This window comes from Vigna unguiculata, chromosome 4, assembly GCF_004118075.2.
Source record: "Vigna unguiculata cultivar IT97K-499-35 chromosome 4, ASM411807v1, whole genome shotgun sequence".
NCBI lineage: Eukaryota > Viridiplantae > Streptophyta > Magnoliopsida > Fabales > Fabaceae > Vigna > Vigna unguiculata.
Window position 1 is genome coordinate 32,316,474 of NC_040282.1, and position 24,353 is coordinate 32,340,826.

The 24,353-nt window shown below is 29.6% G+C and overlaps 2 protein-coding genes across 2 annotated transcripts; one reads left to right on the forward strand and one right to left on the reverse strand.

The window, feature by feature from the left end:
• The first annotated feature begins 6,180 nt into the window (after positions 1-6,180).
• Positions 6,181-10,776, forward strand: LOC114181052 (mitochondrial import inner membrane translocase subunit PAM16 like 2-like). The gene is made up of 4 exons (XM_028067373.1): positions 6,181-6,470; positions 6,938-7,025; positions 9,330-9,463; positions 10,266-10,776. Exons 1-4 carry the CDS (start codon positions 6,468-6,470, stop codon positions 10,389-10,391), a joined length of 351 nt encoding a protein of 116 aa, XP_027923174.1. The 5' UTR covers positions 6,181-6,467; the 3' UTR covers positions 10,392-10,776.
• Positions 10,777-21,077: 10,301 nt separating this feature from the next.
• Positions 21,078-23,839, reverse strand: LOC114180418 (ethylene-responsive transcription factor ABR1-like). The gene is made up of 2 exons (XM_028066739.1): positions 23,035-23,839; positions 21,078-22,469 (listed from the first exon to the last, which is right to left on the reverse strand). The coding sequence occupies exons 1-2, from the start codon at positions 23,570-23,572 to the stop codon at positions 21,643-21,645; spliced, it is 1,365 nt and encodes a 454-aa protein (XP_027922540.1). The 5' UTR covers positions 23,573-23,839; the 3' UTR covers positions 21,078-21,642.
• Between the last annotated feature and the right edge of the window lie 514 nt (positions 23,840-24,353).

Here is a 24,353-nt window from a genome sequence, read left to right on the forward strand (position 1 = left end):
CTTTAATCACAGCTATTTGCCAAGATCAAGGGGTGGAGGTGGAGCTAACTGAAAAGATCCGACCTTCAATTACCAAGAAATTCATTGAACATTTTTGTACCCACCTAGAGAACTTGAAGCAGCCAGAAGAGCCTCAACTGGACCAACAAGCTGAAGAGCAACCAACAATGGAAGAACAATAAACAGGGCCCACACAACAACCTCAGCTCAACATGAATAATGAATTGCTTGAGTAGATGAGATATCTGAGGTTATAGATGGAGTACACCCACCAGCAAAGTGTTTCCATCCATAGAGGACAACTCCACCTTCAGGAGTACCTCTATCAAAATATCTGCGGACCATACCCAGTCATGACTCCACCAGATTTCTTGACTTATCTACAGTGGCCTGGGGACAGTCCTATTTTCCCGGGGGGAAGTGGACCTGCTGCAGGTGAGGGACCATCAGGAGCTACGGATAGAGATGACTTTGTTGTTGACACAGATGGAGTAGACATTGAGGAGGAGATTGATTCACAACACCATTCCACCCTTCACAACTCTATAAATACGGTTTCATTGTTCTTTTTCTTTTAGTATTTTGTAGTATTTATGTAATTATTACTATTTTGCTTCAGTTGTTTTGGCTAGAATGCTATATTATCTAGTTAATTAATTATTTAACTTTACTTTTTGGCTTAGTATTTTGTGCATAATACTTAGAGACAACTAATATTTTTTGGGAATCATTTTGAAAATCTTTCTTGAGGGAATTGGTTAAAGAGAAATCTGATTTCAGTAAGTATCCTGAGTTTAGAACAACTGAGTGAACTGAACACAGAGGTGAAAAAGGAAAATTTTGGTTGAATTCATAATTAAACATGATTAGGATATTAGTGCTGGATAATTATTCAAGATAATCAGTTGTAACAACAAGTGAGATACCAAGGAAATAAACCAGAAAACCCAATGAGTGTGTGAATCCTTAAAATAGCTTGAGTGTTTCCACTGTTTGTTGACAAGTTGATATTGCTTGAGTTTTCATTTGATAACATCACATTTGAAGCATGGAAAGGATTAAGGCAATTTTGTTAAATTTATAACTCGGTGCTAAATAGCCAACCTGTAAATAATCATCCTTTGTTGATAGCCCATTTGAGCCTAATTGTTTGAATTATGCACCTTAACCTTAACTTGAATTATTATCCTTTCCCTTTGCACACTTAAGGATAGAGAGCATAGGTGCATTTTATTCAACTGTAAGGGTAATTGGTTGGTAGAATTGCACTCAAGGAAGAAAAGGGTTGAGTATCATAATTCACTCTTTAGTATTGTGTAGGAATGTATATATTTACTCAAAAAAAAAGAGGAAAGAAAAGAAAAGAACAAAAAGAGATGAGAGTGAATTATGAATGATAAAGAAACTTGGTGTATTGAGGTCTGAATTGTGAGGAATGGAGAGTAGAATTGAAATTGGGTTTGAATTGTAGCTATGCTCTCTTTTCTAAGTTGTGCTTTTGTGATCTTAAAAAACCACTATTCTTGAAAGCCTAGCCTCATTACAACCTTGAAAAGACCTTAAGATCCATGTTGATTGTGTGTTTGTGGTTGGATTGAAAATGACTAGCAATTTTAATTTGTTCAAATTTAGTGGAAAATGAGAAAGACACGTGCCTGTGAGATTTAAGAGAGAATTTCCTTGGTTAGAATCACTTGTTCTTACAATTAGTTTTCCTGAAAAATTGGCTGCACTCTTATCCTACTATTATTTGATAATTGGATTCACCATTTGCTTCTGATTTTGAATATGTGGTTTGGAATGCAAAAGTTGGCTGGTAAGGAACTGTGAAATGATTTCTCAATAACCAATTTCAGAGTTTTAGTTTTGAATGGCTGGTACATCTTGTTACTTTGCTTGAGGACAAGCAAGATGCTAGGTTGGGGGGAGTTGATAAGTGCCAAAATTCAGTAAAGATTCATAGAAAAGTCTGGCACTTATGCTTTTAATTTGTGTTCATTTCATATTGATTCTCCCTAAAACTAAGACAAATGAGTTTCAATCACATGCTTCCAAGTTTTTATTTAAAGAAATCATTTGATCCTATTTTGTGTGTTTTTCAGGAAAGATTAAAGAGAACTCAAGAAGGGCAAAGGAGAAAGCAAGAAACAGAGAAAATAGGGAAGAAATGTTGTAAAGGTCGCTCAAACCAAAACAAGCTCAGCTCGCTTAAGCTAAAGCCATCGCCGCCATTCTCGCCTAAGCGACGAAGGACCTCGCTTAAGCGAGCGCTCGTGCAGTGGAGACCATCTCTTGCCGCCATTCTCGCCCAAGCGAGATCTAATGCTGCCAATCTCGCCTAAGCGAGACATTTTCTTTAGCTCGAAGTACTCTTGCTCACCTAGGCGAGATCTTTGCTTCAACACTTCTCGTCCAAGCAAGAGGCTTTCTTTAGCATGAAGAATTCTGTCTCGCTCAAGCGAGACTCAGGTAGCTTGAGCGAGACCTTCGTGGAGTATAAATAATTCGTGAATCAGAAAGTGAATCAGCTGGAGATTGTTGGAGAGAAACTACAAAACTGCTGGAGCTGTAACCACGAGCAGAGCACAAATCATTGGTTTCTTCTTCTTCTTCTTTAGTTCATAGGTTTTGTTGGTTGTCATGAGTGGCTAATTTTCCTTCTTGGGATTGAATGTAATCTACTCGAACTTGGATGTAATCTGGTGATATTTATATATAGCATTTCTGTTTTACTCAATATTGGTATTATTGTTCTATTCTTAATGCTTGATTCTATCTGATCAATAGATGTTTTGATTTTGATTTTTAGATCTAACTGGAAAGTATTTCTAAAAATCTGATTTGAACAATGATACTTCATATACTGTGATGCTAGGAATGGATTTCAATATATCAATTGCTTTTAATACTCGACCGTAATGCTGGATAGTTTGTTGAATATGTGAGGAATCAATATTTAGGGAACTAATCTTATGAATTTTATACGCGAGGGATCGGTATAAATGATTTTTGAGTGTGCATCAATATTGGTATTTTCAGATGTTATATATTATATTCATCCAGATTACAGACAAGGGAGATAAATGAAATTCAATCCCAGTTTTTCTTACCGATCTTTTATCTAAATTTTCTGCTTTTACTGTATTTTGTTTATGCAATTTAGTTTAACTACCAATGATGTATCAAATTACATTTTCTGTATATATATGCTAATCGAGATAATTATTTATTTCAACTGAATCCGTTCCTCGTGGGTTCGACACTCCTACTTTAAATCATTATACTACAATTGACTTTTGATACGCTTGCCAAGAGACCAACACTCTTAAATAGTGGAAGAGTAATAATCAACATTTTTCATATTTGTAAGTCATGATTAGAGACTTGCTAAGTATCCCAATTATTATGGTTACATCTAAATCTGCTTTTAGCGTTGGTTAAAGGATTTTGAATAAGTATAGAAATCGTCTATTACTAAAAAATGTTGAAGCAATAATTTGTGCTTCCAACTATAAGCATGGGTGTCGTGGATATGATAACTTCTATAATTTTAATTTTATTAGTTTTTTATTTTATTTTATTTTAATAAATATTTTTTATATTCTAACTTCTTTTTTTCAATTCCATTCCATGTGATATTAAGATGATGATGTTGATGAAGATGGAGGACTGGAGGAGAGTTGAGAGAGTTGTTCTAAGGGTGCATCTAATAACTCTAAAAAGGAAAATGATGAAGATTGAATGAAGAAATGCTTTGTTATGTATTAATTTGAAGTTATTCCATTTACTTTGTTATTTATTAATTTGTACTTTGTCACTTTTATCTGATTGTCATTTTGTGACCATTGTCCATTGTGAATTTCTGATTTCTACTTACTTAGCTTAATTATGATTACTTTGACAATGTCCAACTAAGTTTTTTTTTTTTTTTGAAAGTGCATTAGATGATGGTTGACATTGTCAAAACTCTTGTTATTAGATGGAATCAATTTTAAATCTACTACATGTAATGTGTTATGTTAAAACTCTTGCCACTAGATGATGATTGAAATAATTGTTTTTGGAATAGAATAATGTGTAAGAAGTGAAGGCAATGAGATGGTAGTATAGTGGTTAGTGGCTACACATGTTTCTGCAATGGCATTGTCATGTGAATTTGTTCTCTTCTTGTATTATGCTCCAAGTTCATCATGCAAATTCTCTGCTGATCAAATGGTTGACAAGTTAATTTTTGAATGATTAATGCATTAGATGATGGTTTACAACATAATATGTAGAATTTTTGTATGATATAGGTATTGCATTGCATATACAAGTGCTGAAAATGGGCTTGCATATACACCAAAAAGGAAAAATTTAAAATTGGACCTCCACAAAAAAATTAAAACTAACGGGTCATGTTGTAAGTTTCAACTCATTTTTACTTTACGGACAGCTTAACCTGACCCATTTTTGGTAGGCCAAAATTGAATTGAGCTAAAACGAACTGAGTTATTCGGTTTTGCCACCCGTAAAGATAAGACATAAAAAATTACATAAATTTGTTTTTTGTATGATTTCATGTAGTTGGGTGATACTAAGGGACATTGAAGTCACATGTTAAAAATATTTTCATTTTTCATTTAATTCCCGTTTACTTGATGAAAATTTCTTTTTGTTTTTTAAATTGGTTTGACTAATTAATATATATATATATATATATATATATATATATATATATAACTTCAAAAATAAAATTGAAACAATAATTTTGTAAGCATAAAAGTTGAAAAACTATATATTTTAAGTTGACACATTATGCAGTTATTTCATAAAAAAACAACATTTATTTGTTACATAATAACATTATGTTAAATTACTTAAGTATAAAGTTATATAATTTATTTAAGAAATTACTAAATGAATGGAGACCGATGAAATACTTAACGCATCTGACAAGGTATATTTTCGAAAATCTTTAGTAAATTTTATATGGTTTAAATTGCAACTTATTAGAGTCTCGTACTTTCAAGAAGAGTTTAGAAATATAAATAAATTTAAATAAGAAAACAAAGATTGTCAAGACAATTAAATAATTTATTAGTATAATTAAGGTAAATTATATTGCAATCAGGTTTACTGATATTGAGGAATTAAATATAAGAAAAAATTGGAACTCTAATGTATTGATAGAAAATATTTCATTACAGTTTCATTGTTCTCACTCGTACAAAGATTTAGAAGAAATAAATCATAATTATTATACATTTGATATAATCTATTCATACAGTAAATTCGGTTTAACTTTGCATTTTAATCTTTGAGAATTTAATGCATTGAAATGTGTATTTATGAAACTTTAAGAGTCATATTATAATATAATATTAAGTGTCATATAATTACAATATAAAATACTAAAGTGGTTGAAAATTTATAAGGATCGTAAAAATATAAGAGATACAAGATATATACTAAATATAAAAGATATAGAATAAATTTGTTATTTTATTTTATTCATATATTTTCTTTCATATTATATATATATAAAATAAAATAAAATGTAATAGAATATAAACCCAAATAACTTTAGTGATTTTTTGCTAAAATAAAGTTACAGAATTATTGATCCAAAAACATTTTCTTCTCAAAAAAGAATTTATACATAATACAGACTTAAATAAATGCGGACTTAAATGTTAAAATAATAGTAAATTTTTAATATATTTTATTATATTATATTATAATAAAATGAGTATTTAAAGTTAAAATATTAAAATAATTAATAAAATTAAATAAACATTTTCTTGATATATATTTTATATTATAAAAAATAATGAAAAAACAATAAATAAAATGAAAGTAAATAATTTAAATTTTGATTATTTATTTTATTGTACTTTTAGTTTGAAACATAATTTTTTTTACTTTAAGTTAAAGAAAATTTAACTTTAATTTATATTTTCAAAGCATTATGTTTATACTAAATTATTTTCTAAATGTATAGAAATAAATTTATTGTATCATATCAATGCAATTTACTTTAAATTTGTGATCCAAATAACCTCAAATTATTATTATTACAAATTAAGTTAAAATTACTATTGTTTATTATTATTTTAATGTCAAAAAAAGTAATTAAAAACATATAAGTAAATGGTATTATTATTTTTATTATAAAATGATTAATGCAGTGATGTCTAGTTTAGTCATTGTAGAGGTTCCAGAATTTTCTAAACATGTATTCTGTTCGTGGCAGAGAATAGCTTCAGAGTTCCCAAATTGGAACCCTAGCCTCCGCCACTGCCATATTCTTTTCATCCTCTTCCCTACGCATTCTTTCTTGTAGCAGAAGATTAATCTTTGTTTCGTGTTTAAACCAAAAAATTAACTCAATTTTGGGACCCGCAAGCTTATATTTTCTGATCTACAAAGAAAAAAAATCCCCAGCTTGCTTATCAGAAGGGTTTCGTTTTGTTGATTCTCTAGCTATGGTACGTTCCTCTTTTTCTATTGTTTTCTCTATCAACTCTCTGTATTAAGCTGATTAGCTTCTGTGCATAAGGGAATCGAGAATCCAAGCTTGTGTATCAGAAGGGGTTTATTGTTTCTTCTATCGATTCCTCTTTGATTTTCTTTTTCTTTTTTTCTTTTTCCCGTTGTCTCATTAGATTTAGAGGTAGAATTTTTAGATGGGTTTTATTTGCAGGTATGGCCGTATGATCAAATGGTGTTTTTAATTTTTATTTTTTGTTTTTGTAGCCAACCTTGATTGTTTTGTTTTCATTGATTGCTATGCATGTAACTGGGTTGTGATTTCTGTGTTGTTTGTGTAGTTTAGTTTGTTCGGGGTGTCGTAGTTTCAAGACATAGATTAGGGCTAACTCACGCCTTTATCTTTGGATGATAATTTTAAGTACTGCTTTTATCTTTCAAAATTTTAATCGAGCTGTTTGTGCAGGCTGCTAAGATTCTTGCGAACTTGATTGTTGTGGGTGGAGGAATCTTGGCAAGAGCAGTTGTTCAGGCATATCGTCAAGCACTCAATAGTAAGCCTCTCAAATTTGTCCATTGATATGCGAATCGTGGGATGAGTATAATTGCATACTAATTTACTATGCAATGCTCTGATTTCTAGGTGTTTGGTGTATTTATTAGGGTTTATTTGTTTTTTTATATATACGTGCAGATGTTAACTTAGTTTCCAACACCGAAATGATTCATCACTTAGTGGATATTATATTTCTATGCTTAAGTATTTAGCAGCTAAGTTTGTTTTCTGAAGATTTGTAGGTGCTATTTTTTTGTTGTCTTTAGCATTTGCCCAAGGGTGGCTGGGTATTTAACGGGCTTCTTGGGGTAAGTTGACAGTTTGAATGATTTCAAAGGATCAGGATGGGATTTTGGTGGGCAATTAATTTACATACCTATGGTAAGCGATACCCTCTTGTTTAGTAGCATATTGTGACAAGAGCTGAGAGAGGTTTTATGAGAAGCACTTGGCAAACCCTCCCTCAAAAGCTAGTTATTCAGGGGAATACCAAATTCTTGAATACTCTACTGAGCATCTCAAACTACTTGATGTGAGACTTTGACATCCCGCAATTTCCAAGTAGTTATCATAACACTACCCATGAGAGCTGATGTTCTCGAGCCCTTTCACTCATCTACACTTTATGACGGTGCTATGATAGGAATTTGGATATTATGGGGTAGGCCTTGGTGTTTTACTGCCCAGGATTGACTACTTGATGAAGTTATTCCTACTACCCTTTTATATTTTTCCCACTTTAATAAAGCAAGAGTCCAGCAGAAAACTCACTCAGCATTTGCACATGTTTGAATAGAAGGGAACATTTAAGGACCACCAGCTTTTATAGTTTATGAAGTGTTGACATGAAGAGAAGACAACGATAAGTAGGTGACGGGTGTAGGTGGAGAAGAAAGATTCTGATTGAGTGCTTAGAAGTGAGGGAAAGGCACAATAATAAGTGGGCACGACTGGAGGGAAGTGAATGACCATTTTGCCTTTCTTCCCGCTAAGATTCGTGCAATAATTCAAAGCAGATTTAGGGCTTTTCAAATTTTGTTTTGACCCAACCCATTTTGGATTGATAGCCAAACACAATTTCATCCACGCTTCAGATCACAATTCAAAGAAGAATTGCGATTCAATCAATTTCAAAAGCAATTTGGCAGCAAAAATGAGTATTCCAGCGATTTTTATTGCATGATATTCATTTTGTATCTCCCTTGACCTATCTGTCAAGCTTGAACTTGACACTGTAGTTTATAATCTCATGTCACGTGTGCACCTGTGCGTATTGTTTTTTACATTAGTGAACCATCGTAAACATATATAACTTGCTGTATTGTGATCTCTGCCCCTGCTTATCCTTGCTGCCCATTAATGCTTCATTTCTGTGACTGTAAACTTTTGCACAATTTTGCATTAACCGCCCATCATTCTCCATACAACACTGCAGGTCTAATTAGAGTTTAGTAAATCATTCTCTTCAATTTCTTTTTGTTTAACACTCTACAGTTACAATATATTTCAGGCATCTCGTTCTAGTTGTATTTCAGTACAATATGTGACCTCATAATTGACATTTTTCCTCTGAACGGGACTACTGGACTCCTTTTTGTCTCTAAAGCATTTCTTTGGTTGCCCCAAACCTATTCATCCAGGAAACTTCTTTGTTAGACCTCCACATCTGGGAAGGGTTTCCATTAACTTAAATATATCCTTGTTGATTGAATAGGTGCTACACTCATGTTGCAAGGTTTTGCAGTGGATATAATATGTTGGCCTTCATTATAGGCTTTCTTAAAATGTATAGATATTGTAAGATCTGACTTTCTACCATGGTATACTTTATAGAAATCCAGGCTGATGGATCAGCATAGTAGTGAATCATCAAGTATCAAAACTGAGTTTTGGTACGCTAGTTGTTTTGCTTAGCAGCTAATCTATCCCTTCTGTCGTGGTGCAACATACCAAGGTTCCTTTTTCAGTTAGCAAAAGTTTTGGCATTTGCCTTATCATGCATTATTTTGTTCTTTAGATTAATGAGGATAACAAGCTAGGCTATTTTCTCTCGTTAAAGTTTCAGATGATGTAACTCTGATACTTGATGGAAAAGTGTAACAAAATAATTCTTCCATTCTATCGTTAATTCTGTGGTCTTTGTCAAATACCTTTTGTTTTTACTCTGATACACTTGTTAGTTTCTTTATTCTTCTTTTCATAATGTCTTGGCCAAGTCTATCTCACGCTAAACACACATATACCATAATGCAGCAGCTCTGGATCTTCTTATTTTTCTTAACATTATGTTATGTAATTCCAGATGCCGCAAAAAATGGTGTTGCACAGGAGACAATACAAAATACTATTCGCAGAGCTAGCAAGGGAATGACAGAGCAAGAGGCTCGACAGATTCTTGGTGTCTCTGCGGAAACTCCCTGGGAGGAGGTTATCAAGGTTAGTATATCATTTATGTTGTGGGTATATTACTAATTTGTGTTCAAATTTATAACTTTCTAATGTGAGGAATGCATTTTGGAGGACAGCATATTGAGTAATAATAGGCTTCAGTTGGAATTCAATAACAAAAACTACCTTCGAACTCATACAAGTGAAAAACCTAGCTTCATTTAGAAAGGAATTACATTTGCCATGCTTCCCTTAATCATGTTTTTTGGAGATGGTGATCAGCTTTGAAAAGTGTAATGTTTAATAATGGCGTTAAATAGAGTTAACTTAGTTAGAATTTGCTTATATTCTTCAGTACACTAGACATGAACATTTTTTTTTTTGTTTAAATTTTAGTCTCTAGGAAGCATGCCATATAATACAAGCTATATAATGTATTTTACTGATGTTTTTCATCTTTCAAAAATTGCCAGTTTTTTTCATTTTTGCTCAATGTAAACCCTCTACATTTTTGTCTTGTATAGTATACTACACATTTTTTACTAGGATGCTGGTTACAAAGATTACCAAGTAACTTGCACAGCAACTTAAGCAAGCTATGCAATGCAAGTTTAGATTTTTAGAAAACGCAATGACAAAAAGGGATTTAAAAGTGAGGCGAAAACCAGCACCTGGCAATTTACCAGAAGAAAAAAGTTCCATTAACCATATATATCGTGATTCTAAAATGCATTTGATTTTACGATTAATGTTCTTGATTTCCCAATTTTTTTTTTATGCTGAAGAATCCCTCATTTCAGAGGGCTAAACTGTTATTGTTTTAATCATTTATTGATTTGTTGCCATGCAGAGATACGATAGTTTGTTTGAGAGTAATGCCAAGAGTGGGAGTTTCTATCTCCAGTCCAAAGTACAACGTGCCAAGGAATGTCTAGAGGAAGTTCAACAAGGCAAGAGTCAGGATACCCCCAGTTGAGAACTTAGATTTTCGCCAAATTTCATATACCCCTTGTGTAATCATTTTGGCCTACGATTGTATACGATTTGCGTTATCAGAAAGCTTCTGAACTATAATTTTGATTACTACCAAAAATGTACATGATTAGTTTGGGATTGACTGCAAATAAAGGATACTACCTATAGAACTGAACTACCCTATTATCTTTAACCAAATCAAAATCAGAATGGTAGGCAATGATAGTAGTGTGATCCAAAACAGTTGCACCTTTCTTTATTTGATTGACATTAGAATTTTAGCATCCTTCACTTTCAGTTCACTGCTAATCTTCATACTCCAGAATCACCTTTGTCATCTATTGTAAATTCACTACGACTAATGTCACATGCATTTGTTGTTCTCATAATCTCCTGTCGTGTTTTGGTGATGAATGTCTTTGCTGTTAAGGTTGGTGATGCATAGAAATGCCTCTTTGATATGTCTGTTGGATTTGATGCTAAATAGCTAAAGAGAAATAAGAAGAGAGAAAACGTATATAGGAAGTGCTATATTTTCTTTTTGGCTCTTGTTTAACCGAATAAAGAATGGGAAAGGAAATGAGTTAATTGTCTGATTTTTTTATATTAATTAAAAAGGAAGAATTTACTCTTTTTCTTAACAACAAATTTGTAAAAATTATAAATTTGTGAAAAGAGGAGAAGAACAATTTTTTTATTTATTTAATGTCAATTTTTCTCCAAATAAATTAAGAAAATTATAGTATTTAATAATTTGTCTAATCTATTTCTTTCATTTATAAAGTGAGCAGTCTTCCTGAACAATGGTCATATCAGTAGATATACGGTAAGTTAAACGGTGTTCCAAATCATTCAAAATTATACTTTAAAGATTGTTTGGAAGGAAAGTTTTCTAAGTATTTTTAGGAGAGAAAAATTAGAAAGAAGGCAATTTTGTCGTAGTTTAAAATTTATTTTATTGAAATAATTAAAGTAAATAGTTTTTACAATTTAGTTTACGTATAACTTAATTTTAATCCATAAAAAAATATTTAAATTTTTATTTTTCCCTTTTAAAAGTGCGGAGAAAGAAATTTTTCCAAATATACTAGTAAATGGTGATAACTAAATTTTATTTCAAATTAGTTTTATGATAATATGATTTTTTAAATCCTCATCGTGGATGTGATATAAAGAGATTGATTAACTTTTTGAAAATTTATTTCATTGATAATTATAAATTCATATTCCTTTTAAGAGTTATTTTCTGAAGATACAATTTTTAGTAGCAAAGGAACAAACATTTACAACACAATATTTCAAAGAAATTGGGTAAGTCATAATAAAAGAAACAATAACAATGGATATATCCTCACAAAACTTTCAGGTTTGTGAAAATTGATTGAACCCTACATTTTATATGCACAGGTGATATACATGATCCAAAAAATTACTATAGTCTGATAGAAACCATAAACCAAACAAATTCATATCATTTTCAAGTGAAAATACAATTGAACTCCACCACTAGAGAACCACAATATGCATGTTCATGCTTATCATTACACTGCTCTCTCTTTAATTTCTAACACTTTGTTTTATTTTCATTGGATCTAATTTTCAAAGAGTTATCAACACACAAAAAGTTTATGAATTTTGATGACCTCATCTTAGTATCACATTCAAGAATAAAGCAGAAAAGTTATGTGCCATAAAAATTTTTTGGGTCCAACTGCTTAAAATGGTAGGTAAGCTACCAATCACCCCTTGCAACCCTAATCTCCATCCCCTAAATGCAAACCAAGTAGATCTTCCACTTCATAACTGAAACTTTTCTCCCACATTTCTTATTGGAGATCTCACATGGGGAATAAAAGGTAAAATACATAAATTAAGAACAAAATTCATCTTAAGTGAGTTTATAAGATTTAACTAAACTTAATAATATATTATAAGATGGTGTTAAAACTTATGTTAGTGACTCATTTTAGACAATGAAAAAGTGTAGATGTACTAAAGTCTTCAGTTTTTGATTTACTTACTTTATTGTTACTTAATTTTGAAAAGGAAAATCCAAATGGATTACAGTTAACATGATGATCACTACTAAAAAAACTCGTATTTTCTGTCAATTTTGTTTTGAAAATTTTTTCGTAGAAAATACTTATAAATTTTGTTGTGAAAAAATTTTTTTGCAAGAAATTGCTACCTTTTTTTTTGCAAAATATTTTGTATAAAACACTTCTCGCAACAAATTTTGTAGGAAATACTTGCAAAATTTATAATTTTATAGAAAATAATTACCCACGAAAGAATTACTTGCCAATTAAAATTCTTAGAAAAAATAGCAGAAAAAAATCTAAACAAAATAAAATGTTCTAAGAAAAATGGCATATTGTTTTTTTTTTTCAAAAAAAAAATGCTATTTTTAGAAATTTCTCTTTCAAATTTTGGGGAAAACATTACTATAATTTTTTTAAAATTTATTTTTGAAAGAAAAACAATTATCTAATTCTTGTAAAATTTTAAAGCTCCTTTACTTTGAAACAATACACATGACAAGATATTTGAAAGCATCTTAACTTTATAGAAACAAACTTGTGTTATATTTGTTGCCATGTGATTCTATAGACTTTATCTTAAGTTTACCAAATTTAGTATTATGTGAATATATAAAATAAAATTATTTGCATGTAGAAGGGAAAGAGCTTTGAAATCTCCATAATCCTGTGATCAATTATAATATTTTAATTTTCGAATACTTTTGACATTTTGAATCAAAAGTTTTGTTGCTAAATGAATTTCAAATTGGTGTCATTCTCACTAGTGAGTCTTCTCTTGAATGGAGTGATCAAACATTCTATAACTAAAATATTTGAGTTGAATTTTTAACGTGGACTTTCATTTCTAGGTCTTCTAATTATAAAGATGTTAAAAACGGATTAATATTTTAACAAATAAGCTATCTTTTTAATGATTTTGTTAAAGTTCTTTTTTATTTATTTATTTCTATAGTCAAATGACCCATTCTATTCAATAGTCTTATTAAATACTTATATAAAGTTATATTGAACCATGATATTATTTTAAGATTTAATTTTTCTTTTTCTTCTTAAAGTTGTAAGAACATTTCCTTTTAGTCATTATAGTTAAAAATATCCCACTTAGTTCCTCTAGTTTAATTTTTAATCTTTCATCAAATATTGACTAGTGTTGTTCAAAATAATCAATAGACTAAGTTCATTCAAACGAGGGGAATATTAAAATGTTGTAAAACTATAACTAGAGACCAAAAGAAAATGTTTTAAATTGAAAACATTAACAAAGTTTCCCACAATTATAAAGATTAATTAATTTTTTACGTATATTATCTTTTCAACCAATCTCATTGAAAATACAACGTAATACTAAATATAAATACTTCTTATAAAAAAAAATTAAATCATGATCATTCATCATGTGTAAGTATAATTTCTTTCTTAATCTCAAAAAGAAAATATTCATTAGATTTAACTCCTTAAACATATTTCAAAAATGCCAGAAAACAAATTTATTTAAAGAATTAAAAAAATGTTTATTTCTACGAAAAATGTAAAAGTCACTAATATTTTAAATGTATTTTGAAAAGTGTGTTTGTCATGATAGTTAGAATAATTAAATTTAGTTATGAACTAATCTTGAATTAATGTCCTTTGGACATTTGTTAGTGAGAAGTGAATTTTATTGTTGGTAGGTGTTAGGTATAACACACATCGCACGTGTCAAAGTGATCTAAGCTGCACACGTGCCATGTCTTTGGGGCGAATCCCAATGTTGACGAACTCGTTGTCACGTTTTTTCTGTTTTTTATTATTTTCCCATTTAAATAAATAAATAGAGAATCTAATTAATTCAACTTTGTCCGTTACGTTTCTCTACGGGATTGCCAAGTTTAAGTGGGACCACGTTATCCATCACGCCACGTGTTTTGTACGTGTACATCAACTTCAAGGAATTAACTAAAGTATTTAGGCAAACGTTATCACAAATATCTTAAAAAATTAAATGACTTTTTATTTATTTATTAATATATATATATATATATATATATATGAAGATTTCTCGTATAGTGTGTATTATTATTTTAAAATTAACAATTATAGCTATTTCCTCCACAACATAACTTTCTAAAAAAACTTTGTTTAAATGTTATTTTAGTAATATTTAGATTTAATTTTTTTTTATCTTTTAAATTTAAGTTGATAATTAAGTTTTTTTCCCACACAATTTAATCTTGATTTTTAAAAAATTAATTTGATCTAACTTTTTTGTTAAATTTTTTAAAATAGAATGGTGATTTTTTATCAAAATTAAAACCGTTAATAGAATAATATATTTTGTTAATATAATTAATATAATTCTAATGTTAATTTTGATTAAATTTTTTGATTTGTTTCAAAAAGTTTAACAAAAAGAACTAAATTATATATTTAAAAAAAAATTAAGATTAAATTAAAACTAACAAAACTTGGAAGAACTTGACATTTTTTACCGAAAACAAAAATTAAAAGAGTAATTACACTTAATATTTATTAAAAAAAGAAAGAAAAAGAAAGATAGTTTAAAATATATATTAAAATTTTTTTTTGTAATTTTATAATTATAATATTTAGTGGTAACTAAATTACTTTTAAATTTATTTTTTCCGAATACGAAGTCACGAATGAACACATTATTAAATGTAAGTTGCAATAAAATCAGCATTATAATTTTAATGAGCACATATTTAGCACATTGCATGATATTTTTATCCTAAACTAAAAGGGGCCATGAAGGAAAAGCATTAAAAGGAATCAATAAGACAAAAGAAAAGAACAAGTTTTATTTAAATAGTTTTGTGATTTTCGGGGAAAGTGACGTTGGAAGTGAAAGAATTAGAATTAAAGAAAGTGATGTTTGGTAGATTTGGGCGAGTCGTGAACGTTAATAACACGTAATCTTTCTCTAATTACTGTCTTATGTTTCAATTCATAGTACATAAAATATGAAGAGAAGCAAAAACAAAAGTTTAATTTCACATTTAAAATTTCACTACAAGGGTTACTTTCTTCGTCTTTTTGTATAACATGCATTGGATTCTAGGAAGAAAATTTGTTTTTGTTGTCTCTTTTCGTGTTAAATCAATCAATTAATTTTGTACAAATAAAAAACTTTTAATTGTGATTTGCTTAAGAGAGTTGAGAAAATTGTAATAATTTGTGTTGGATAAGAACAATGTGTTGTAACACTATGATCTATCTCATTAGGTTTATTGTTTCTTGAATTGTATTTTTTGACATTGATGACTTTATTAGTAGTTAATAAAATTGATGACTTTATTAGTTGTTAATAAAATTGATGACACACTATTATATTTTTTTATATTCATAATGGTTATTTTGGAATTAAATTCCTAATGTTATTTTTTTTTTAATTATGGTTATCTTGTTTATGTTTATCTAGATTATGGGTAAGAATTTAATATATTTTTATACTTTAAAACTTTCATTAAGAGTTGAAACTAAATATTATATATATATATATATATATATATATATATATATATATATATATATATATATATATATATATATATTCTCTTAATTTATTGAAGAACTTCAGAAACAGCCTTTTAAATGAAATTATTAACTTTAAACAATGTTAGTATCATTTGTAGAAATAAAAGAAAAAAAACAAGCAATGCTATATCACTAATTTAATAAAAATAAATAGGATTAAATATATATATATATATATATATATATATATATATATATATTACAAAAAAAAATATTTCATTTTAAAATTAAATTATAAAGTATTTAATAAAAATTGTGTAAAATGTCTTTTTCAACAAATAATATGTGAACGTTAATAGTTCATTGAAGAATTTTGTTTGTTTGAAAAAATATTTTATATAAATTTTAAAAAATATAGAAATGAAATATTATATCATTTAATTTAGAGAGGAATTACACTTTTTATAATAATTTAAAAATAAAAATAAATTTAATCTAAATGTATATTTTATGATTAACTACATACAAATTAAAGTATTTATCGAAATTAAATAAAAATAATTTTAATGTCACATCATGTTAAGAAGCAGCGAATTTCTCAAATAAGTTTTTTAGTGCTTCTAAAGTTACGCTGTTTCAGATAGATTATTCTACTACATTTTTTTTTTTGCTTTTAATAAGACTTCTTTTTTTACCAGTTTTAAAATGAAGAAGCTGCATATAGAATAGGCAAATACGAGTCTCTGTGACAACAATCGTACGAATTTCTTCACCGAAAATAGTATAAATTAATCCAAATATGAAGTTCAAAGAACAACAACAGTTGATGTTTTTGTACCTAATCACAGTTCTTTTCCAAAGTCAAAGTTTCGATTTTATGAAATATGTATCCCCTTATTAATTCATATTATTATTATTACTATATACTTTCATTTTGAGTATTTTGACATGACGTAATCACTTCTTATATCATAATAACTTTTCATTACTTTATTTACGTATTCAATGATGTTCGTATACATATATACAAAACATTTTGCAGGTGGAAGAACTAAACAATGTTTTCATTAAAATATTATTTGAGGCTCGGCATATGTATGATAATATAAGAACAAAAATAGTGTGTTCATATTCTTCGAGGTCACTAAAAATGAAAGTAATGGTTAAACAAATGCATATTATTTTGCACGTTTATCAGGGCTGAAAAATTCGTTTAATGTGTATTAACTGAAAATAAACGTCACAAAGTGATTACAATGAAACATTGCACATTTTGATTTAGTGCTCACCCCATTATTCTCTATTCGATATATGAATATATATTGTGGGTAGTGTAAGAGGAGGATGATAGAAGAATTTCAATGAATTTGATTAGAAAGTAATTATGATTTTATATTAGGAAATTATTTTATATCTAACTCAATTTTACAAAATCAATTCATAAAATGAGATTAACATTTAATTTATATATTATAATTTTGTTATATTTTTAGTCAATATAGGATCTCTAATTGTTGTGATTTCTTATATGGTTGTTTCATGACTCATTAATATTAATTATCTTTCCTTAAGTGATCAAATAGTGATATCATAATGGATAGTTTGTCTTGGTGATCTGTTAAAAAAACACAAGTGAATGTTTGTGGATTCGTTGGGGTACTTCTTGAAATATCTAACAAAAAAATAATTGAATTTTAATCATTGTTCTAGTATACTTAATAAGTCTCATATCGTTTAGGAGTTGAATCTAAACGCAGTTTAAATACTTCTTCCTCCCTTACTTCTCCAGACGTTTTTTAAGAACAAAACTATGACGGAACTCTACACTCCAATATGGACAATACCTCAGACACACAATAGGTTATGTAATATTGTTTAATTAACATGTAAAAAAATGAATGTAGTGGTCAAATAGTAGCAACTAAATAATTTTCATTACAATTTAAAAGACCCGATATACTCCTATTTTGTTTGAAATCGTTGTAAGCAATTAGGTCTTTTATTTTTGGCTCTTACTTTATTCTAAACTTTCAGAATGGGATTATGGGAGTTAAGATTTATAGAAGAAGGAATAGGAGACTAAATTTAATATATGAACACTTTGTTTAATTTTATAACATTATATAAATCTCTTGATTTAAAAATAAAATATTAAAAAATGCCTTTATAATATTGTGGTGGTGGACCACTTCGCTACCATAAAATCTAAATCGGTGTTCAAGGATTGTCAATTTGAATGCAGGATTAAATATCTTCTTCTCCTTCAACTTTTAGTGAAAATTAAAATTTTGAAAATCTTGAACTAATTTAATCATCATCTTTATAAATGTGTGGATTTAGTCATTTAAACCAAAATTTCGTAAGTTTATTTGACGTTTGAAACTTAAAATTTTGTTAAAAGAATTAAATTCACACATTTATAGAGTTGAGAGATTAGATTGGTTCAAGGTTTTAAAAAAGAATTAATTCCAATTTTCACTCAAAGTTGAAAGACCAAAACCATATGGAAGAAAGTGACATTTTTATCACTAAATTTCTGAACTCTTTATTTCTTAAGTTGGAAAGTAAATTAACTCCTTTCATTAAAATATCAAAATCATTTTGTCCAAGCTTTAAACTAGAGCAAAAGAATCACGTTATATAGTGTGTTTGATAAATGGATAAAACTTAATTATGGCGATTTCAACTCTTTTCTTGCCTTTTGTTTTTTTGTATTATATTTTTCATCCAACTTGCATAAGATCTGATACTAGTTAGTCTGTGTTATTCTTTTTTCTTTTCAAATAGAAAAGAACGATCCAACATTCTTCTTTTTCTCAATTTCATATTAGAAAGTGATATTCTTATTTCATTTTGAGTTTAAACATATCATTAATGTTATCTATGCTATTTTATGTAGGTGTGTTATTTTATGAGTGTGTAGTAAAGATAATTGAGATTATATTCTATCCCCAAATGATATAGTATTAAATACACACTTCTAAAATAATATATATATATATATATATATATATATATATATATATATATTACTGATTATTTGATCATATAGGTTAATACATAGAGTGATAAAAAAATAAATAAAATTTGTGTATAAGATTTTTACCAAGAATACAAATTACTCTAACATAGGAAGTTGCTGATGAGTTATCAATAAATTTATAATAGATAAGATGCTAGTTTCTTATGGTAGATATTTTATAAGTGTAAGAAATTATATTATTTCATTTAGATGTAGTAGATAATTCTTGTATTCTTAGTTAAAAGTAATACATTTATAATTTGTTTTATATATTTTATGTGGACAATGTGATTAGATCGATGACATAAATCTAAAATACGATTAGTGGAACGAAAAGAAAAATTAAATTTTTTTCTTTTTAACAATTTGGGGATGGAAGTGGAATTACTTTTTTTTTTTCACGAAAAATCGATTTTTATTTTTCAACACCATTTAAAAAGAATTAAAAATATAAACAATTTCAAAATTTCAATTTTTTAATTGTAAAAGTTTTCACTGAAAAATCAAAAAAAATCATTCAAAGTATTCTTGAAAAAAAGTATAGTATTCCTAAAACAAAAAAGAATTTTTAAAATTAAAATACTTTTTTATTTAATAGAAATCCAACAAACTCGATGAATCGAGCGAAAACAAAGATTATTCAAGAAATTTATATATATTACCTGTATGTTTGCAATAACTATTTATTATGATGGAAGACAGTATCAGAATAAATGATATTTCTAGTAAACTTATTATACCCTAAACTCTCTTTTTTAATATCATGTCTCGAGAATGCATGATTAAAGATTTTATTTTAAACTTTATGTATACAAATGTTTTTATAGATTTCTTTTCTAAAACAAATCTTTACTGTATATCAAGAAATAATAACCAATTCTTGGCCGAAAATATACCTTATGTTAAAAAAATTAAAAATTATGTCCATTTGTATGATTCATAACCCACCTAACTAATTCAATTAAAGTACCTAATTTCTAAAGTTGATTTCAAATGCATAGTGTAGTTTGTAATCAACCTTAAAGCCCCAACAACAACTTTATCACTTAAAAGTCTATGTCTTCAGTCTTCTTACATACACACATAATAACTCAATAACATTTGTCAAACAATTCTCTGAACTGAAAAGTAGGTTTAAATTTGAACAATTAAAAAATAAATAAATAAATAAACATTGAAACATAGATCACTGTAAAGTTCAAAGACCAATGGCCATTTCAAAACCATGTTTAGACAAGTTTGACTCATCCACGTCATTGCCCTCCTAACTTACAAAATAACCACAAACAATGGAACACCACATTCATACCACACAACATGCATCATAACTATTATTATAATTATGGTCACCTTCCACTACAAATAACACCAAATTAGGTTATAAATTTTACTTTTTTAATTAATTTTATAAAACTGAGTTAGCCTATAATAGTTAATAATCACTGCTGATTTTTTTTTAAATTAACTCGTTTTATACTTAAAAATGTGTTATAGTAAAATATTATATTTTTTTAAATTGAAGCTGAACTAGATAGACATTAGACCAATAGCAGAAAATTCTTGGCTTATGAAAGAATGAAGAAATTTCGTGCCATAATAAAAAATTGGAGGGGGACATGTGCATATCTTAATATATTCCATTCAATATAAGTCTGCACCTAGAATAAATAAATAGTACATAGGTTATGAAAAATAAGAACACAGTTTTGTACAAACAAGACATTTTAACACATATTTGGTACTTTATTGAAAGTGTATCATAAACAAAATTGAATACATCACGTATTTGATTACTGTACTATGTTCTACTTTAGATAAGAAGAACATATAAAAAAAAGAGAGAAAAACTCTCTTTTTTTATTCGATTAGAAATTAAAACAAAATCATTTTTTTCTAAATAAAATTTTAAGATTTTCTTCCTTTTTCTCTTTAATTCAAAATTGAACCATCGTGGTTTCTTTTCTTCGTGAGAAAGAGGTTTAGTGTAAGATGATATCATCACTAATAACGTATCCATTGTATTACTCTTGCTCATTAAGATTGGAATAAATGAACACATCCAAAATAATCCAAAAGATAAAGAATGATAATGATGACTAAATAAATCTTCACAAAATATTATTAAAAAAAGAAGTAAAGTATAAGAACATTTTGATAAAATCTGTGGTTGTATAGCAGATAGCAGACATAGTATATAAAAGCTATGAGGTTCTACATCTTTCCATGGATATATATCTAAGAGAATGTTAACATCATCTCCATTGAGAATTGGAAATAAACTATAACCCTAAAAAACCTAAATGCTACTTTCTCTTTAACCTTCAATCACCTTTTCTCTTTTCAAATAATCTTCTTTACAAGAATAGGAACAAAACAATAGTTAACTCCAAAACTACATGTTCAAGGAATTTACCATCATTTGAGAAAGGAAACAAAACTCAAACAAAGTTAGTTAAATATCTTTTGTACTATCTTTTTTCAAAACTGGAGTTTCATCTCATAATTTTGGATTAAATATCTGTATAAATGACTGAACTGAAGTGAAACTCCAATTTTGATTTGATAATAATAGTGACAAAAATACTTAAAAAAACTGTATTTAAGTTTTATCGTTAAAAATAAGTAAAACAAGTCCTCTTTTTTTATCCTAAGTATGAAAGAAAGAAAAAAGGGTAAGACAGCAAAAAAAAAAGGAGAATAGCTGAAACATTGGATCAACCGGAAGGTGGTGGCTGGCCACCGGTATCGGACCATGTTGACGGCGGAATCTCCGGCCTGCCACCGGCTGGAGGGAAGCTTTCCAGTGGCTGGAAATAGCTCATTTGTTGAGTTGAAAACATGGGAAATGAAGCAGAGGAAAATTGAGGAGATGTTGAGAATAACGGGAATGGAGTTGGTGATACAGAAGAAGAGAATGAAGGTGATGATTGTAATAAAGAAGGTGATTGAAGAGAAGCCAATTGTGCATTGTAGTATAACTGTTGAATCAAACTAGAAGGTTGTGGTTGTGGTTGTTGTTGTTGTTGATGCTGATGATGATGCTGCTGTTGAAAATCACTCTGTAGAAGCTGAGAGTATTGCAAGTAGTCTCTGATCAAGTCAGAGGAGGTTTGCATCTGTGGAGGCTGAATGAAGGATGGCGCCGCCACGGCTGCGGTGAGTGGCCGGAATTGAGTGGTGGAGGAGTCAGAAACGGTTAGTCTTGTGGCGGGTTGGAAAGGTTGAAGAGGTGGAACTGCTCTAACATTTTCAGGGAAGTTTAGCTTTGCCCTGTTGCCTCTGAACCTCAATGCAGCTTCATCATAGGCTCTTGCTGCTGCTTCTTCTGTGTCAAATGTGCCAAGCCAAACTCTTGCTGCTTTGTGTGGATCACGGATTTCAGCTGCCCATTTTCCCCATGGCCTCTGTCTCACTCCCCTGTACTTTCTCCTCCTTTCTCCACCACCTCCACTGGTTTCAGTAACAGCAGTCACAGCAGCAGTTGTTGTAGCTGTGACCGCTGATACTGTTGTAATTGTAGAGGTGAGAGTTTCTTCAGTCACTGGTTAAAGTCAGAAAATGAGATAGAAGACATAGAATATCTGCACTATTGTGGAGAAACATGCCATTGTGTAATGAATGGGTTAATTGTGAACCATGGTGTTTGTACTAGTAGTTGCAGGTATTTGAGTATGTGAGTAATGAGTAATGATCATGTTGAGCATGTTAAACTTTCCTTTGCGATAACATGGTTTTGGAAAATGAAAATCTAGTAGATTAAGAAAAAGTGAAAAATGGAAGGTGTTTATGCATGCAATATAAGATGCAAGAATGGTTTTTAGGAAGGTGTTTAGGAAATTCAATGGAAAGAAGGATGAGTACTTGATTCTGAACACATAACACAGACTAATGATGCTGCATGTTTCGTTCAACAAGTTGGGGTGTTTGGAAAAGATGAAAGAAATCGGTGAAGAAAGTTTAAGATAATGCAAATAACGATCGACATATACACCCCGTTTGTTGTTTGAGATGCAAAACATGAGATGAGGGTGATGCGTGATGATTTTAGATATGCAAAACATGTTTGATGGAAAATTTGAGGATGTGATGTAATGAAGTAGTTGCACCTGAAGATGAGTCTCCTTGAGAAGGTAGCACGAAGTGACCTAGTGTTGTTCTGAAGAGTCTCGGAGTAGTTTGTTGTTGCATCAGGTTATGTGAAGAAGAGATGTTATCAGTCTCTTGTTCTTCTCTCCCTCTTTTCTGACCAACACCAGAGGGTCCAGAAGAAGGAGAAGAAGAGAAACGAGAAAGAGAAGAAGGTGCATGTCCGAAACCTGACATCATAGGATAACCACTTTGTTGCATCCATTCGGTGCTCCTGTGGTCAGACCCTGATGAAACAACATGTGTCAAAGCCGAAACCATTTGCCTAAACTCTGGATCACCCCTGTTGTACCCTGAAACCAAAGAGCCACCTTGCATTGTTACCTCACCTTGTTGCATCCCTTGGTTAAAACTCAATCCCGGTGAACCACCACTACCGCCACCACCGTCACCATCATGTCTATAACCATCGCCACCATCATCACCGCCACCGTGATCCGCGGTGAACCGGATAAACTCACCTGAGCCCCTTTGGTACGCCACCGTTAGCAAGGACATGAAAACTATGAACTATGGTGTTTTTTTTTTTTTTCTTACTATTTTTGGACCAAAATCAAATTTACCAAGATCCACCTGGAAATTTTGTTGTTTGATTCCTTCTCGGAAGACCCTTTGGAATGGTATGGAGGATGAAACGGTTATATAATAAAGGGGTGCAAAAGAACTACGAAAATTAAGCATGTGGAATTAAGGTAGCCAGCCACCATTAAAATAGTGTAAACTAAGATATAAGTATATATATCCTTTTCCCTGTACCGTATGCTCTAGCTTCTACGTTCACCTCAACGCACACACCCCTTTACCACCTTTATAATTTTTTTAGTACTTTAATTTACATGGTGCACAAATTGTTTTTGGATTTCTGAAATATGTGAAAGGGAAATTGTTTTGGTATTTGGGCAAACACTAAAAAAAAGAGTGAATTATAAAATATGTATTCTCTCTCTCACGGCTGAGAATTTTGGTGTTTATGTTCACACGTAATCTAGCTTTGACTAAGAAATAAATAGAAAGTACAAATTGTAGCTAACTAGTTTAAAACCTGATTGCTGTCGGTGTCATTCTAGAGAGAGAGACAGAGATAGAGGAGATCATGTTTCAATTGAACTCTATCACCATAAACAGTCACAAGATTAATTTTTTTAGCTCTAACGTTTAATGGGTAAAAAAAGTTTAAAAAAATAATTAATTATTTATCAATTACTGAATTATTGTTTTAAGATTATTTATTTTGAACAAATTATCCACCACTTTAACACTTGCAGAACAAGTGGGTGAT